Consider the following 19,961-nt stretch of genomic DNA (forward strand, 5'->3'; position numbering starts at 1 on the left):
ATAACCATTCGGCCTGACCAACCTAACCTCAAGGCCCTTTAAAAAAAAACCTGGCTTCTTGCTGTTAGAAAGTTTTCTACTATTCAAAAACTTTTTGACTCTTAGTCCTGCTCGTCTGAGCATTTGGCTTCTGTACACAGATTTCATCATCTGAACAAGTAAGCTTCTAGTAGAAATCAGTCAAGCATAGGCGAGTCAGAATGTCTCCAAAAGAAACTGCAATTGACTGAATTACAAGTAGCCACAGCAAGCTCCATTTTTCCAGTATACCCTGCATATAATTGATAGAGTCAGTCAAATTATTCATTGCAAATGATATTCTTTGCAAATTTGCATCAGGAGGATTGGGCATATATACAAGGGCAAAAAAGCACAAATGGACATTTCTGACTGGGAAGAAAAACACTGTAACATAACAAATATGCTCATTATTACACATTAGTGGTATTTTACAGAAGTACCTCAAAAGCAACAACTTTTGTATATTAGACACATGTTGGACCCTAAAAGAATAGCTGTGACTTACAATGAAACCTAACAGAATGATGGGGTGGAAAGCCATTGGCAAAGCACTGGGAGCCACACTGGTGCACATCTCCAAGCCCAGACATTTTTGACTGATAAAAAAGCTCTGTATTACAGTCGAAACAAAACAGTTTTACATTTGTAGCAATATTTTATAGCTACAAGGTAACTCCACCAAGCTAAACCAATCCACTTCCAAAGTTATTCACTGGTTTACTAATCTGGGTTTGGTTATTTGACTGTTAATCACCTCTCTTGCAATAAAAAGGCAGAAGAATAGAACTATCTGCAAACCAATTACTCTTTCTCCATTTTATTTATCATCATAGTGAAGCAGCCCAGAATAATTAATTTTTCTGAACTTGTATAAAACTTTAAATTGTATGGTTCATTTTGCACAAACTGTAACCTCCAGCTCACACGCATACACAACACCTCTCATCAACATTTTATCTTAATCTAAGAGGAAGAGGTGGTATAAAACAAAAATTCCATTATAATGTTTAAAAGATACATTCTACCAACCTTTAAAAATAGTGTTAGCTTGTTTTTAAAATTTTGCACAGCATGCAAAAAACAAACAAACAAAAAAACCAGCCAAACAAAACTTTCTCTAAATACAAAGATAGGAGATAACTGTACTAAAGGCTCATCATTTGTAAATTGTGAAGAAAATTCAAGATTCCGGGATACAGTGTAAAAAGCCATCCTTTACCCAGGGGTTTTACTATTTAAAAAATAAAAATAAAAAGACAAGCCATAGCTTTGTAACTTCATGAAGGATAGAGGTAAAGGCTATCCCCCCACACTCCGTTCCTCTTTTCCCAAATTCTCTTTTTTAATCAAAAACTTCCATCTTCTCCATATCCTTCTGTTAGACATACTGGTTATCATAAAAGGTCTAATGACCTGCATTAAGGCTTTAGTCACCATTAGTCCTCTTTTTTTCAGTAATTTCTCATGTATGTTGTATATTGTCTTACATTATTTAACACTGTAAATTAACTAGAGTTACATCTTGTATAAAAGTATAATGTAAAGTTGTTTATAAGAACTGGAAAAATAATTCTTTAGGGCCCCTTCAGTGTGACGAAAAATAAAACAAAAACAAATAAAATGTAATAGTTGCTTTGCAGGCACTATTACAAAGTATCACCAAGTAGGTCATCTGCCCAGTGCTTTTATTGAATATTATATATTCCATATATATTCTGATACCCTGTGAAAGAGCAATTAGATAGTTTGACAAAACAATAATGCCTCAGGAAGTTTGGTAGAGTTTCTGCATGACAAACACTTGTCCATGCTATAGCATGACAACTATGAAAGGATGGGTACAAAACAATGTCAAACCAAAAAAAATTCAATCCATTGTCAAAGTTTCCCCTAAAATCCAAGTCAGCTCTCGTATCCCCATACTCTGTTTTTACATGTTAAACTTTTGAAAGTTTAGTATAGTTTATTTTTTAAGACTTTATTTGATGTTTTTTATTTCATAGACATGATTAAAAATTGTATGTTTAACAGAAGAAATATGGAAAAAATGGCAGTTTTTAATTTAAAAAAGTCAAGAAAAGATATACAGAATTTTCTGGAGAACATTTTGTATGTATCTACTGCCTCCCAAAAACTAAAATATAGGTGTCCCGAATACTCCATTTTTGTTTTATTACTAAAACGTATGTTGTATATTTTGCTAAAATATTCTTTTAATTTATCTGTCCTTCAAAAACTTTTCTAAAATTAAGAGGCCTAATTTCTAGTAAATATGCAATGTTATGAAGGAAGACATTACTTTGAGTAAATGGAATAAGGGAAATTTGAATAAGGGTTCGGCATCTAACTACATTAGGTTCTCTATCTGTTTTTCAAGACAATTGCTAAAGGAATTGTATAAAAAGAGGAAATGTTATTCCTGATCCAGAATTAAAAAACAAATAAGGCTAAGTGCTAAATTTGCATAAGTTTTGTAAAAAGTTTTCTAAAGAAATCTACATACATGCTCATTTTGGATGGTATTTTATCTTTCAGTTACAATTTAATGTACCACAATGAATAATTCCACAAAAGGCCATGGGGTTAGAAAAACCTTCATGAAATGTAATGCAATTTAATATTTTATGATATATAATTCCATCTGATTAAAGAACAGGGATTTCTGTCATTTGGCTAGTAACAGTCTGTGAGGTGAGATGCTTTTCTCTTCTCTCTGCCTTTTTTCCTTTCTGTGCTTTTTAAAAAAAAACTTTCATGGATATATGTATTGACACTTCTCCTTTGTTGACGTTGTACAATTTTAATAATTTTAGATGTGTACTAAATGCATAACAAGTACATGTTCCTCTTAAAATGAGGAAAAGGCATGAAATCTATAGGTATTTATTTATTTTAATGATTCCAGTAAGGATAAATTAAATAAAATCTAAAAATCCCTCCCCCTCAAAATGGCCAATAGTACCAAAAATGCACATATCCAAACATGATACCTGGGGCTCCTGGGACAGGTAAGAGGGACTTTGATACCATACAGTCAACTCTTGGGGCAAAAAGGGGGTGGGACAAAATAAAACAGGGGGCATAGAAACCTGTCAAAAATATACAAAGAGTAAAAGTATAGAGATATTACTACTTATATTCTTTCCCAAAATCCCCTCCCGTCTCTGCAAACCATGGATCTTGGATGAAATATGTTTGGCAGGAGGGGACATGATTTGACATGGTATATTCTTTGTGATGCTGAGACTCTCTGTTTATGATAGTTTTTTTCCAATAAATGAAAAACTACTGTAACAATTTTCAAGTTTAAAGAGGAAAATAAACGTAACATTTTGTTTTATATCCCCAGTGGTTTGATGCTGACAAACTATAACACAGAGCAGCACTTCCTACCTCTCCCAGACATTGTTTCCTGAGTTTATTCTTAGACTATAATATCAAACAAAATATGCAAAAATATTCCTGGGGGATGCAGAAAGGGTCAGAATTGAAGACAGGAAATGATTCAGGTTAGCGATTCTCCAAGCTGCATGCTAAACGGCCAGTGATCTCCTTTCTTATTATAGCTATTGTATCATTCTTCTCTAAAATCATTTCATTTATATACAAATAATGTAATCTATGGGTAACCAAGTTTAGCACAACTGTAATAAGGTATATTAAACTGAAGGAGCTTTACATCTTTCAGATAGAGCACAGGTGAGCAAACTAGGGCCCGCGGGCTACATCTGTCCTGCGGGACTATACTGCCCAGCCCCTGAGCTCCTGGCCAGGGAGGCTCGCCCCCGGCCCCTCCCCTGCTGTCCCTCCTCCCCCGCAGACACGCCACCGTGCGGGCAGCGGGGCTGCGAGCTCCTGCCGCTCTGAGCGGCGTGGTAAGGGGTCAGCGGCAGCGTGTGCACACGCCTGCGCAGCAGTGGAGGGGATGGGTAGGGAGTTCGGGGTGGCAGTCAGGGGACAAGGAGCAGTTGGATGGGGCGGAGGTTCTGGGGCGGTTGGGGATGGGGAACAGGGGGGGTTGGATGGGAATCCCGGGGGGCCTGTCAGCGGGCGGGGGTGTGGATAGGTCGGGGCAGTCAGGGGACAGGGAGCGGGGGGGTTGGATGGGGGTGGGATCCTGGGGGGGGCGGTTTGGGGTGGGGGGTCCTGGGAGGGGCAGTCAGGGAACAAGGAGCAGGGAGCATTGGATGGGTCGGGGATTCTGAGTGGGGCAGTCAGGAGGTGGGAAGTGGGAGGGGGTGGATAGGGGGCAGGGGCCAGGCTGTTTGGGGGGCACAGCCTTCCCTACCTGGCCCTCCATACAGTTTCACACCCCAATGTGGCCCTTGGGCCAAAACATTTGCCCACCGCTGAAATAGAGGGTGAAATCCACTTCACTCACAGAAAGCCGGAGAAGTCACACTCTATACAAGTGGAGTGCAAAGAGATTTGGAAGGTAAAATTCACACACCCCCAAATCAGGATCACTGGGTGAGGCTGTGTGATGGGGTGTATAAACTGCACAGTAACCAAGAGCCCAAGATCTCTTTTAGCCCCATTTTGTTACATCTCGAGGGTGAGACAGACTCAGGAGGGAGGATTTTAAGGGAAGGAGTTCAGTGCTGTATGAAAAGTAGATCCAGGAAAGAGGTGGCCTGGACTTCTTTTTCTGTGGGAAAGGCCTGATGGAAGCCAGGTAGCCAGATATCTATGGGAAAGGGGTGGAGTTAGCTCTTTGTGGGCCTTGAAACAGTGGCAAGATTCCAAGGAGGTAGCCAGGTAGGTTGATGTTCTGCAGAAGAGTGGAGCAATGGGAAGAGTGTAAAATGGACTAAAAGCTCAAGACAAAGGGCACCAGAAGAAATGTTTTGGGGTTTTTTTTAAGATTTGATTAGGGACTCCATTACTCTGGAAGAAAAGTGAGGCTGAAGAGGAGCCCAGGAGGGACAGACGAGGTTGTGTAGGTTATCACTATTTGCCAGACACTATTTGTTTGGCACATAAATACCCCAAAAGGGGTGGAACTATAATGTGACCTGGCAGGACGACCTAGTCACCACTGTACCAGACCACTGAAGTCTTGAGGAGGAGAGCAAAGCAGTGTCTCTGAAATACTGTGTCACACCTTGGTGCGATGCTCTGGGATGGTGAGACCACAACAGGCTGCAACACAGCTCCAAAACCCATTCCACATCCTCAGCCCCTGACTAATATTCTCATCCATGGGCTGGAATAGTAGCTGCAGCTCTTCCAGAACCAGTTGTATGAAGTGTTGGCTCTACTATGTCATGTAAACATGGATCCTCTATCCCTTCCTCAAATTCCACCACAGCCTTTTGCCTAAGCCCATACAAGGTCATCATGGAGATTCTTCAGTGGCACTACTCTGAACATCTACCTAATTATGATGATCTAATATAAAAATGTCCTCCTTAGAATTTACTTTGAATTATAAATCAATGTTATTAGTGGCTGTAGTACTCTGGGAACGTGATGAAAGGAGGGAGAGAATAAACTGCACTTGGCACAGGAATAGAGGGTTTATTTGTGCTTATCATTTAGGTGGAGTAGGATTAATAAATATGTCATTACAGGAACCATACTGTAAATGAAGCACTTACTGGGAAACAGTGATTTTCTGTGTATTTTATGAAAAGCAATCAGATTTTTACAAACTTCAATGAGTATGATATTAGATCAGTTAAAATATTTCATTCTTTGCATCTCTACTAATATACACGTTCCCTCACACATTATATTCCGTTACCTACAATGCTAGCCACAGATAAGGTTGGTTCCCAGAATGTATAATAATGGTTTTGTGAAGGGGTTCACTCATCTAGTGGTCACGCAGGGCGTGACAGGTCCTCTTCTCTCCTGGTACCCCAGTTCACGCCTATTGAAGTCTGGGAGCCGAGTGGGCACAAGCCCATCCACATCTGAAGGCCTCTCCCCCTGCCTAAGGGAGCTACTGGACCCAGGATTCAAATGAGGATGGTGGACAGCTAATGAAGAACAGGGTCAAGAATGAGGGTTATAAGTACAAAATCAGGGATCCAGAGTATGTCCTTTTTGACAGTTGCTCTGGTGCTGTGGAGATCTGGTCCTTCCATGACCTGGCCCCCTCCGATCAGGTCACGTTTTTCAGGTCTGCCCCTTTTGGGGTACACAAAGAGTTCAAGAAAAGAGTAGCCTTCTGGGTTAATTGAGGGTCTCAGTGTCTTGTCCTTCAGGCTTCAGGACCTTCTCTTCCTTAGACTCATGGTATCAGGGGTCTGCTTCTGTTTTGGCACACCTTAGGGGATGGTACGAGAACCAAGGCCAATCCTATCCACCGTGTTCCGATGCAGGACCCAGTGTAGGCAGCTACATCCTGCACTACCAAAGTGCTATACTATTGCCTCCCTAGATCACACTTCCTACCAGTCCTCTCTTTTCCAATGGGTAAAGTAAAGACATCAAATAAGTGGAAATCAAAGATAAATTCTCAGACCTTCTACAACTCCCAAGTCTCTTCTCTTTGGGTTTGGCCACACTACAGTCAGGCCTCAGGCTGCAGGAGCTCAGAAATGTAGGTCAGCTCACCTCCACAGTTTGCAGCCTTACTGAGCTGGCCTGCTCCCCTTTTAAGCTCCTCCTCCAAGCCATGCATGCTTTTCCAGGTGTGATGGGTTGGGGCTACCGAGGCCCAGAGCAGCTGCTTAACCCCTTCCTTGGTGGTACGTGGTTTGTATACCCCATCACAGGTGTAAACTTTGAGGCAGTTGCCATGCTGGATATATGAAAAGGTGGAGATCAGTGCCCAAAATGGGTTTATGTTACAGCAATTTCATATATAACGTATGAGTGAGGGTGGTTGATAATCACATTTAGGAACATGAACAAATGTATATCTGGATTATTTTCCTTCAAAAATGGAGGAAAATACTAAAGTCTATGCACCACAAAGTACTGCACTTGCTTGGGGTGCTGCAAATACAGACCTCAATGGAGTTTTCAAATGTTTTCTGCTATTCATTATTCTTAAGAGGAATTTTAATGTCTTGAGTGCAGGTTATAGAATTTGGCTTATACACCATTATGTGTTTCTCAGAGATGCAGTTGTATGGGAGAGATAGAAGCTTACTTGGTTTAGCCACCATCTTCTAATTGCTTCTTCTTCATTGTTCAGTTTATTTTTTAAATAACCTGGTCTAGGAAGTGTCTAACTCAACCTGCGGCCCGCAAGCCACTTGCGGCCCAATCAACACAGAGCTGCGACCCATGTGACATCCTGAGGGCAATATAGGTAGTATTGGATGTGGCCCAAAATGGTAAATAGGTTGAGAACCACTGGCTAACTTGTAGATACGCAGAGAAAGCTCAAGAAGGTAGATTAAATTTTATTCTGAGCTGTACAAAGTTCTGTTAGTGTTATGCCATGGAAAATATCTCCAATGATTCACAGACCTTTGGCATCTCATCTTTTAAAGCTAGCATCATCTGGTCCTGGAGGAAAACCTGACAGCCCATACACCCAGGAAGCCACTGTGAGTTCTGGCACTACACCAAGGTAACCAATTATTTTTCTCCATATTTGCAGAATGGTCCCTCGGATAGGATTTTGTCTGATCTCCTGAGGGAGACTAGTATCTGTCATAAATCAAGTTGGAAAGAATAAGAGTAACAAGCTGTTTCAGTGTTTTGCCCTGGAGGGCTGTTTTGAGTTTCTGTAAAATCCAACCTGTTCCAAACATCTTAAATCACAGTTGTCCAGATTGCAATGACAGGGAGGGTGTTAGTATCTTTGTATGTTTTCTTTATTTTGAACCTCAGCAAATGGATTTGGGGGCACTTTTCAAGCTATAAAAATTGTAGCATATTCATTTTATCTACTCCTTTTTTTATACCAACCAGGTAGCAGTACTAGAAAGACTTGTGGGTACTAGAGTACCCAGGTAACATACATTTTAATCCAGTTAACTCATCCAAACATAGATAATGATAAATTATGCCACCTTTGAAGGGCAAGTTTATAAAAGGGGTTGCAGGTTTGGCATTATTAGTTTAGTTAAACTGGGTGAAAGTTGTGCCCCTTTGACACCTGAATTCCTCAGGGGACCATCAGCATAAGAAAGTACTTAGCATCTCATTGAAAGGTCAATCGCATTCAGCTCTCAAAACATAGTCCTGTACGCCTTTAAGAATTATTTAAGGTATAGAATGAAAGCTTGTGTTTCACTGAAATATAATAGGATGTCTATCAGCACAGCCAATAATTATGTCATCATGAATGTTATGATGCGCTGAATCTCTTAAAGCTATTGCAAGTGGTTCAGGAGAGGTGAGAGAACATTCCTGCATTGTGCCACTTTTTCAGGAGAAACTCTCTAATCAGGATCTGTTCAAATAAAGGAATGCATACAGAGACTTACAGATAACAAAGGCCAAAATTTCTCTAGTACTAAAAGAATGTAGGCCCAAAGAACCGTATAGAATACCTTCTCAGCATCTATGGCAGATTGCATTTTGCTTAATGTTGTTTTACTTTGTAGGGTACCTTTCATAGGTAAGGCCCTTCATTTTCGGTTTTTATTTAATTTAAAATTTTCCATGTCTTGATTACAAAAAATAAAAAATGGATGAAAAACACTACAAAAAATCAACTCAGAGTTTCTGGGCAAATATCAAGGTCAGTATTGGGGGATGGGAGAACAGATGAAAAGCAACAAACAGGGAAAAGAAAGAGTACTTCTGACTCTGCTACCCATTCCAGAAGGAGAGATGGCAATTTGATAACCTGGGTTGCCCATGTCACCAAGCAGCTATCTCCCTTTCCGGGGGGTGGGATGTGGTGGAGGAGGGAGAGCTGGGTATGGGGGAATCCCCCTGGTCTCCCATAGGGTCTGCCCAAGTTACCAAGCTGCCATCTCTCCTTGCAGCACAGGGAAGCTGGGTCTGGGGAGTTGTTTTTGCCATATGCCTGCATGTGTGTACCTTCCACTACATTTCCTCACTTTACAGACAGCCTCACATTTACAATTAAACTAATTTATTAGCATAAACACATCTATCTACTGTAATCTATTCTATTTTCTTGATATAAGCAGTAATTTCATGTACTTGAGTACATGTACTCAAAATTCAGGTGAAAACTGGTGAAAAGCAAATAACTTTTGTAAACGTCGGGAATTTTTCGGTAAAAACAAAAACTTAAGAGCCTTGTCCATTGGTAAACTAGCAGGTAATTGGTTAACTAATTATATGAAACTTCTAAATTAAACCAGATTTTATATACATTAAAACTAAATACACAACCCTGCTGAGGGTAAACTGTCGCGATTAAAGACAGAACAAAGGTCCAGTCATTAAAGAACACAGAACCATTATTAACCATACATTAATATTGTCATACTGCATAGTTAACACTAGATAGGCTGACTGGCAATAATAGAATTATGTCCTACGATAACAGCCCTCTCTCTCTTTTCTCTTTTTATATTTTTATTGTAATTTGTAGGAGAGAGCTTTACAAGTACTATGAATTTTTTTTATTTTGTTTAATATTCAATACATATAATTAAACATGGCATAATTTGGAGTGTGTTGTTTGAACCTTCCAAATTGATTGGATTAGTTATAAATCAGTAAGGTAAGATGTGGGCTTGAATGACAGCAGAAATTCAAGTTTACTCCTATTCAGCAAGTTAGGCATAAGGATCAATAGGCCATAGGAAAGGAACAGGATGTTGAGACTGTTTAGAGAGTCTATGAGAAAGATATAAATGGTACTCCTTAATGAATACATAGTCTGTTGATTACATGGAAAGTGCAGACTGCACTCAGTCTGGATCATCAATAATTGTCAATACAATTTTTGCACGAGATGATTCCTAATAAAAACATATCAGTGACTCTAAGTATGTACAATAAAACTAATAAATATGAATTATTTAAATATCTTTCATTTAAACAAACAATATTTCCAGTTTAATTACATACCGGCATTAATTTAATATAAAACATACCTTAAGATATGTTGAGTTAAGCTTTTCTGCTTGACTTTTCAAATTTCAGGCTTCTGAAGAGTTTCTAAACAAGGGATTTTGTTTCTTTTAAGATAGTCAGTGTTCTTACTCATCAAGTAAGTGAGCTGGTTTTCTAGGAGATACATAAAAGTGCCTGTCATTTGGACTTGATTCAGATGCCACAGCTCTTTTTCCCACTGCTGTTAGCCGATTTTGAAATCTATCAATCTTTTCACTTAGTTGGTCTAAAAGAGTATTTTAGAGAAATTTCAGTTTCTGAAAATTTACTATCCAATACTCAGAGCAAGTGTAAATGAATTTCTCATATGACCTGGTTACCAAATCTCCACGTTCTGCAGACTGTGTGGCTCCACCATCTTGATCCATTCTTCCTAATCTGTTCCTAATCTTTTAGAACTGCAAATGTTGACATCAAATTGAGCAGGGCTGTCTTTCAGTGCTCAAGAAGGAATTCACAAAAGTTTATAAAGCTATTCCTCTGATGTAACCACTTGGGAAGCCAAAATTAGCTCTTGAAATGAAGATCTTAAAATGCTTCAGCCAGGGGTCAAAGACAACACTGGTTAGCTTTCATGGAGTATCAGATCATCTCAGCCAGAGCCGGATGAAAACATGGGCACTACAGGCCTTTGCCTAGACCCAGGCTCTCGGAGTCATGTGGTTACATCAAAATCTGAGTTCTCATTTTAAAAATGTTTCCAGCTCTCGTGGTTTAAAAGAAAAGTTTGAAAACATAAACTAAAATGTAACTGATACTGTGACATCTGCATGAGTCTGCAGAGAGCCTGAAACAATAGCTCCAAGAGGAGTAAACTGCCCTATTAATTTAAATGGGGGTGTTAACTCCAAGACCTACTGCTCAGGGTGTTCAGGTTGGGATGGGGAGGCACTATCAGCACCATCCCAGAAGAACATTCTGGGAAGGACCTTCCTACCTACACAATCAGGTGCACTTCAACTGCTGGGGTAAGGACCAGACTATCAATTTCCGCTTCCTCTGCCTCTCTACTGGAGAAAAGAGGACCTTTGCTCTCCCAAAAAGACATGGGCCTCTGCTGCCATTCATGGGGGTTGGAGAAAGGCCCTGACACCTCCGTTTCTCTGAGAGAGAAGTGGGCCCCTCTGCTCTTGCCATACCAACCACAGGTGGGGTCTGGACCAGATAGGGTATGTCTACAAAGCAAAGAAAAAACCATGGCTTGTCCACGACAGCCGACTCAAGCTCGGGCTGCGGGGCTGTTTCATTTCTGTGTAGTCCGGGCTCGGGCTAGGGCTCAGACTCTATGTCTCTGTGCAGTGGGAGAGTCCCAGAGCTCAGGTTCCAGCCCATGCCCAGAAGTCTATACAGCAATGAAACAGCCCCACAGCCCAAGCCCCATGAGCCCAAGTTGCCGGCAATGGGCCAGCCGAGGGGTTTTGTTTTTGTTGTTGTGTAGCCATACCCACAGAGCCCTGGGTTGTAGTGTGCTTGCATTCCTCGACTGCTTTAATACGACACTTATCCTAGCCCAAATTTTTTACTGTGCCGAAGGCCCTATGAGTGGAGACAGGTGCCTTCGGTGAGATAATCATACTTTTCTCAGAGTGAAGAAGGTTCATGACCATAAGGTGGGGCTTCTCAAACTTTTGAGAGCATGGATTTCATTTGAATAGAGCGACTGTCTCATGGACACCTCCCCTCTCATCTGCAATTCCATGGACAGTACACCCTCCCATTCACAAATGCTTAACATCTCTGAGGCAACTTCACCTACACAAGATATTGCTCACCTGGAAGAATAATACCAGGAAATATTAGGAAACACAGCAATATTAGGAAATATAATGTATTTTCACTGACTTTTTTAATGTTTAGCCTTTGGAAATCGGGAGGAGGAGATATAGCAACATGTGACCACCAAGCTATCCATGGACCACAGTTTGGAGAATTCTGCCTCTGGGCAATCTGACTTTCTGGATTCAGGTTTTTTAACACTTTACAAATCATATTTTAGTCACTCTCTTGTAAAAGTCTTTTAATCATAACAAATGGGAAATTACAAAGCAAAGGTTATGGAAATCTTCAAGAGCCAATGTTTTCCCACTGTGCTTATCTGTCTTATGCCTCCTATTTCGCTCTTTTGTCCAGTGTTTCAATGGACTGTCTGGGCTTCTTTAGCAAAAAGCTACTGTAGTGGATTTCTATGATCTATTGCTTAAATGAACCCAGCATATTAGGTTAACTCCATTTCAGGGAGGAAATGGTTAAACAACTCACTGTTCCCTTGTGCCCGGGAAGCAGCCTTTGTGTTTAACATTGGCAGGGTCTCAGTCTGGGCTGAAGGTTTGGAGGGGGGGGTTAAATGGGGGAGGGGACAGAAAGAGGGGACGTTCTGACATCTCTGTCTCTCTCTCTCTCTCTCTCTTGCTGATACAGCGGAGGTGGAGATTTCCAATCCCACCCAGTCACATTGAGAAAGGATTTGGTAAGGCTTCCCCAGAAGAAGCCACACTGAGGAAATTCTCAGCAGCAGCCTGAACTACACTTGGAGTGAGTTTGCAGTCTTCTATGCACGGAATTGGGGGCAGAAGCAGCTGTATGGTCCCTGGAAGAGAGCCAAGGGAGCTTCATGGTATGGTTTTAGCACTTATCCTTAACAATTCAGAAAGGGATTGGGTGATGATGATAAAAGTGTGTGTTAGTTATCAGGAATCTTATTTTACCTTTGCAATAAATATTTTTTTAAAAAGTTTAAAATGTATAGAGCATAACAGATACCCAGTACTGAATGGGAGTTGTGGATGGTAATGCTTTGCCACTTGCATTTTGGAATTGATCTTTTGACAGTGCTAGAAGGGAGGGTGTTTTCTTTTGTGTTGGAAGAAGGGAAAAGGGCAGATATCCCACAACCAACTACACTTTGTTTAGTGAGATCTAACTAGGAGAAAATTATTTTTTTCAGTACTTTTTATTGTAATTGCTTTGAAACTTCTGTCCTAGTTAAGTTTATTAGATTCCATTTTAAACCTCATGTGTCTTTTGGCCTTTTTAATTTAATGAATTACATGTTTACAAATCTCAATAGTGTTTAATCAATTAAACAATTCATTTCAAACTGCCCGGTTTGGTTTTGAAAATCTTGACATGGGGACTGTCCTGGCTTTACTCTCCCTAGCAGGATATTTGTTGCTGGGAAGTTAGGAGTTTTATTCTCAGCGTCCCATGCTGGTTGTAAGAAATTTTGTGTACCATTGTGTTAGTAAAAAGAAAAGGAGTACTAGTGGCACCTTAGAGACTAACCAATTTATTTGAGCATAAGCTTTCGTGCATCCGATGAAGTGAGCTGTAGTACGAAGTGTACTAAGGTGCCACAAGTACTCCTTTTCTTTTTGCGAATACAGACTAACACGGCTGCTACTCTGAAACCTGTCATTGTGTTAGTGACACACTGACACCACATGCATATGGCCTGTAGATGCACAGAAATTCCTTAGCTATTCTCGATACTGAGATTACGTAAATACAATGGGCTATTATATTGTAGTCTCACAGACAGTTAACACAAGTATTATTATATTGCATGCAGTGGGGTGCTTTTGCACTGCTCTTACACATCATACAGGCACTCTGAAAATACGCACACAGTAGTGGAGGATTTGTCAGTGACTCCATATCTTGGAATATGTATATCATGAATCCATGTTCTTGGAATTAGTATATGGGAATTTTTTTTATTTTGATTTTGCTACCTCTTCAGGAAAAGTTTCTTCTTGGGGTCTTGGGTATTCTGTACATCATTCATCATGTTGTTTATATGACTACCATGTTGACATCACATTTATGTGGGATATAAGTAATATATCAAATCTGCACATAAAAAGTTCATAAACTGAGAAAGAGAAGGTTAGTGGCATGGTTTAAGCAAAGGACTAGGTATTAGAAAATCTGGATTCTCTACCTGGCTGTATCACTGATTTACTGTATGAACAGGACAAGACGCTGCAATTCTCAGTGACTTAGTTTTCCCCATTTGTAAAATTGTGGTTGTAAAATTATTATGAAGTGCGTTAGAATCCTAAACTGAAAGCACTAAACCAGTGCAAAGTAGTGCTAGTGGTCCTGAGACATCAGTAGAACAAGCATTTTTAAAATAAACATCTTAGACAGATACCAGTTAGTTGGGTTTATGATCATATACATAGACTAAGATAGTGAGCTGGATTGTGATTTTAGCTACACCACTGAAGCAGGTCAGAATGTGTACCACTGAGGACAAACACAGGCATACTCTATGCAAAATACACGCATACAGACATTAGGGATGTGTATGCTCCTGTTACACACTCAAGACTCTTTACATACCACCTACTGGAATGGAAGAGCATAGTAGGCAGTAGCACTAAATATTTGTATTATGATAGTGCCCAAATGCCCGGTGTCAGTGAACTCTCGTTGCCTTCTACTGTAAATTCTTCTCTGTTATTCTGTTTAATAATCCTTTAGGGAAAAATAGGAGAGGAATCTCCACATATACTGGAATTAATTAACTTAAAAGTACCTCTGCAAATCCTTCATTCCAGTTCTCCTAGTAATATTACGCAGCACTGGACTTTCAAATCTCCAGTTTGGCTCAGCACTGCCCTTGACTTTATCCTAGTTCACACAGAGATGTCTTGTGATAGTTTGTCACACTGAGCTGAAGGGAAGGGGAAAAAATCTTTGGGGCTTGAGAGTGTGCACTAAACTTCACAAAAGAGAATCCCAGAGTGGTCTCTATGACCTGAAGCATGATGCAGCATTACTAATATTGATGATAACCATCCTCCACTGCAGTAAATAGGCCACAGACTTTTCTGTTACTCAGGGTCACACTTGTGGTGGAAGAATGTCCTACTTCTGATGTGCCCTTTAAAAGCAGCAGATTTCATGGGTTATTCCTTGGGATGTCATGCCAAGTATTTAGTATGCAATATCTATCATGTTTGCTTTTTATACAATTATAATTAACTTATCTACCATTAACATCTGAACATGAGCTGCATTGGAATTCTGAAATATCCAGGATAAATTTCTACTAGCCTACTAGTATATGTAGCAGATTTAAAAGCATTAAGGGCCTGATCCAAAGCCTACTGAAGTCAATATGAGTCTCTCCATTTACTTCTGAGGGCTTTGGATCTGGCACTAAATGAACTACTTATTCATGAACTGGATTTGAAAATGATATATTCAGGGCTTTTAAATTTGAAAAGCCAGCTAATTATTATGGCAAAGAAAAATAGGTCTATAGCATCATTTTTGCAGTAAACCAACAAATATTAAAACAAATAATAATAACAATACATTCTGGCCTTAAATAGAATTTATGAATTTAGGGTTGTGGCTTTGTTATTTAGCAGAACTCCAGCTATGGAAAAATTTAAATTTTCTTTTGATTAAAGTATCAGTAATGCTGCCAAGACACCCCATGCTGATTTACTCGACTGGGAAGCTTAAGTCTTGTGACAAAACTCTTATCCATCACTTGTTGTCTGGAATGCTTTATCCCTTATATAGACAAATACTCCTACACACTTTTGTGATATGGCAGGATTCCTTTAGCACTACCCCTCAGATGCCATGGGGATTTTCTGTCTCATTTTGTAATCTATTATTCAAGATAGCTTAACTAGTATAAAAAACAAGCTGAACAAGCACTTCTTTTGAAATGAGAAATAAGATAATTGTTAATCTGTGTTTTGTTTATGTTTTGTTTCTCCATATAGGTGAAGAAGTGAGAAGGATCATACTGAAATATTGAAAGAACTATTTCATTGAATGTGCCTGCTATTCAAGACTTTAGCATGGAAACCTTTTGTTTAAGAGTCTCCTTGCTACTGCTTGTCACTGGATGTGTCCTCAGCGACAGTTCTGACAGATATTACACCAATCTGAGTGATTCTGGAAACTATTTGACCACGTACTCTGGAATAGAGCCCAGCTTACTCCTTACTACTAGCCGACCCATGGTACCCAACAAAACAAACTATTGCTCCCAACGGACTAAAATTGTTGACACTTTCAAATACGTTAACACAGTGATAGCTTGTATTATTTTCATCGTTGGATTGGTTGGGAATGCAACTTTGCTGAGGATCATTTACCAGAACAAGTGTATGAGGAATGGCCCCAATGCGCTGATAGCTAGCCTGGCACTAGGAGATCTTATCTATATTGTCATTGATATTCCTATCAATGTATATAAGGTAGGAAGCAGCAACGGGTACACTTTAACTGCTGTTCTTTAACAGGGTGACAACGTATCAGTGTGTTTGTTTCTAATTACTGCTTTTCTATTTATTAATTATAAAGGAAAGGGAAATGTAACTCAGTCTATGTTCAAAAGCAAACGTCAAGACATCATTTTTAGATTTTGGATGGTGTCCTTCAGACAACTAGCTGAGGACAGAATTAAACAAATGAAGAGAGCAGCTTTTGAAAAGACGGCTGTTCTCTTTATGGATCAGATTGATAGCTACCATTTGGGGAACATATCCTAGTCTTCCTTTGTTTATACAGAAAATATTTCCCATGATTTACACAGTCTTTATGTGATGATTTATTAGCCCTTCCAGAATGTCAATAGAGTTGAGTGGTAGGGCTTGAATTTAACATTCAGTCATGGCAGAGGCTCAAATCAGTTTATGATTGTTAAGGCCACTTATACATCAGAATAGTGTTTAAGTACTGTTTGGCAGCTGGATTTGTCAAAATACATGAAGGATTATAAACAATTCTTTTAAATGTAACTAAATTACGCAGTGCAGCCTTGATTTAATATATAATAAGCAAACCCATAAAAGGCTTCTTTTTATATTGAATTGTACATTTACTGGCCCAAATTTGACCATAAACTTGCATGATTATATCATATGATTATATTGGGCCCAAAGAGGTCTAGACTTCACTGATATATGCTGTGGGTTGGAAGGACAGAACTACAATTAGAAATAGATTTTAAAAGACACATTTTTTTTTTAATTAAGCAAAAGACTCCTGTGGGACCTAATATAGCTGCTGTTGATGTGAATAAGAACAGGATTGTACCTTGGTTATTTTCATGGGGATCAAAATATTTGGCTGATCTTGAAACTTGCCTGAATGTGTTTTAGAAACCCTTGAAATATGTTTGTAAAGTTTTTCTCACTTTAGCCTTGTGAGTCTGGAAAGCAAACACACTGCTGAGATTATTATGACTATTCTTTCCCTAGGACCTCAAACAAGGCATAATATTATAAAATAGTGGCTTTCAACCTCTTTTTCATTTGTGGACCCCTAAAAACTTTTGAATGGAAGTGTGGGCCCCTTTGGAAATCTCAGACATAGCCTGCAGACCCCCAGGGGTCTGCCGACCACAGGTTGAAAACCACTGTTCTATGATAACAACAACCTTTCACGGACCTCTTAGACATAGTCTGTGAACCCCCAAGTGTCCATAAACCATAGGTTGAAAACCACTGTTATAAAATAAACAATTTAACCTCCAAAGATTTTTGGTAAATTTCTGATTTCATTCACACTCACATATATATCTTTTCTCATTCATAAAATATATAGTAAATGTTTGCCTATTAGGGCTTAAAAATGGGTTTTAAAATAAAAAGAAAATAGCTCAGATTTTGAAAATCTCTCTCTCTAGAAATGTATACTATGAATTATAATTAGGGGCAGAACTATAATACAGTTGTACATACCACAAGGCTATAAGAAATTCTACTTTGTTTTTTTATAAAACTAATCAAATATATGTGTATATGTATGAAATAAAACACAGGGCCTGTTTCTGATCTCACTTACACTGGTATAGATTAAAGCTTATTAAGTTAATAGCATTACCCTGGTTTTAAACCAGTGAAATCAGAATCAAGCCAAAGTTGTGGTCATAAAAATACATGCGTTGTATTAGAAGCTGGTAGCAACTACAGTGGATGAAAATTTTCCATTAAAATTGTTTTTCAATGGAAAGTACAAATTCTGAAAAATCGAAATCTTCTGTGGCAAAATTTTAACTTTTCCAAAAATGTTCAATTTTCCATTGGGAAAATCAAAATGAAATATTTTGTTTCAGGCTGAGCTGACCCAAATCAAAATATTTTAGCTTATCGAATAGACTCTAAAGGTTTAGATTTGGGTCAGTTTGACATTAATATACATCTGCCTGAGCTGCTTTAGTGCCTTATGGGAGATGTAATTCAGGTGCCTCATGCTCCCATTCTTCTCCATGGGCTGGACTACATCCTATATGATCTCTAGTCTTTCTCTGGTTGAACTGCCATGGTGCATCTTGGAATATTTTCTATGTTCTGCTTTTGCCTGAGATGGAATTTTACTGGAAAGTTTCAGCAGAAGTGGTACAGGTGTTTTGAGAATGAGTTTAGAGGTAATTTTGATAATATTAAAAATTTTCCTCAAGCTATTTTTTAAGGAGCTCTAGCGCCTCCTTGACTTAGAGCATGAACTTGAAATTTGGGAGGAGGATAGTCCTGGATCAGAGGACATTTTGCCGGTTTTATGAAAATCGATTGAAATGTAGTCAAGCTACAAGCTAGAGAAAGTTGTCGTTTTTAGATGCATCGTAGAACCTGTTAGAGATTTGTTCATTAACTTTCTAAATATTCCATTATTGTGTGCAGTGTAGGTGTAGCCATGTCAGTTCCAGGATATTGGAGGGACAAGGTGGGTGAGGTAATATCTTTTATTGGACCAACTTCTGTTGGTGAGAGAGACTAGCTTTTGAGCCACACAGAGCTCCTCTTCAGACCTGAGATGAGCTCTCTCTGGCTTGAAAGCCTGTCTCTCTCACCAACAGAAGTTGGTCCAATAAAAGATATTACCCGCCCTATATCTCTGAATATTCCACTGGCACTATGCATGCTTGCTGGCCCTGCTGTATCTCATGCATCATTCTAAAGCAGCCACACAGAATACAAACAAAATGGTCCTTGCTCACCCTATCAAAATACCCTTTTGGCACTGTGGAAAAAATAGTATATAATCATGTAATTAAAGACTGTAGTTGAAATCCTGGCCGCACTGAAGTCAGTGGGAGTTTTGCTATTTACTTTTCTGGAGCTAGGATTTCAACCAGTGTTCAATTCATACACACAGGGAGCAGAATTAAAGTTGCATTAAAGTAAATTCTCCTACTTCTTAATTTTTGAGTGCTTGACTTTGCAACCTGAACAAGTTTTTGAAATATAATATATTATATATTTCTATCCCTGAAGTGTACTGTCAGTTGGCTGAGAAGCTTTTATTAGAACTGAGCACCTTGGCAATTCCCCTAACAAATGTTAATGTTATTATAGTACATTTTTAATATAAACCATTCCATGACTTAAAAAACACATGGTGATATTACTAGTCAAAGGCAGAGTTGTTTTTAAATAGTAACTACTTCTAAAAATAATGTTCTACTTTATAATTTAGTTTAAAATACGCTCTGTCTTTAGGACATACAGGAATCCTAAAATCCACAGCAGCATTTAACTGCATTCTGACAGCTGCAACTCATGGCATCTTCTTTGGGACCTGCTGAAAATATTATTGGAACTTGGAAATGGATGTGACTGGTTTTTAATGAAAAATCAGAATTCAGAGAAACAAAGTTTGCTTTCTTCCTCGTGGGTCAAACACCAGTTGAAAGGTTTTCTGCACTCAGTTTTGATCTAAATTTTAAGCGTCTATATTTCAGAAGTCAGCTTCATGCTGAGCCATATAAACTTCAGCAAAGCCATACCAGTTTGAGTTGGAGGCACCAGAACGGTTTTCTGCTGTCGATAGTATTAATTGTTTCCATTACAAATTAATATAACACAATTGTTTATGTATAAATGATTTCAAATGTTTTGTAAGTTATAGATCCCGCACTGTTTAGCCAGACAAACTTTCCTGGACATCAGAGTGCAAACATT

At 39.0% G+C, this 19,961-nt stretch overlaps 1 protein-coding gene and 1 long non-coding RNA gene across 2 annotated transcripts in view; one reads left to right on the forward strand and one right to left on the reverse strand.

Annotated features, from left to right (window-relative positions):
- LOC141986462 (uncharacterized) overlaps positions 1-19,961 on the reverse strand; it is a 180,274-nt gene that overhangs the window by 149,751 nt on the left and 10,562 nt on the right. The gene's annotated exons all lie outside the window — the stretch shown is intronic.
- Positions 12,434-19,961, forward strand: part of EDNRA (endothelin receptor type A) — a 38,426-nt gene continuing 30,898 nt past the window's right edge. Inside the window, exons 1-2 of the mRNA XM_074950964.1 lie at positions 12,434-12,640; positions 15,774-16,253. Coding sequence (XP_074807065.1) covers positions 15,852-16,253 — 402 coding nt within the window. The 5' untranslated portion in view covers positions 12,434-12,640; positions 15,774-15,851. The remainder of the gene's footprint in view (positions 12,641-15,773; positions 16,254-19,961) is intronic.

This window comes from Natator depressus, chromosome 4 (assembly GCF_965152275.1).
Source record: "Natator depressus isolate rNatDep1 chromosome 4, rNatDep2.hap1, whole genome shotgun sequence".
Taxonomy (NCBI): Eukaryota; Metazoa; Chordata; order Testudines; family Cheloniidae; genus Natator; species Natator depressus.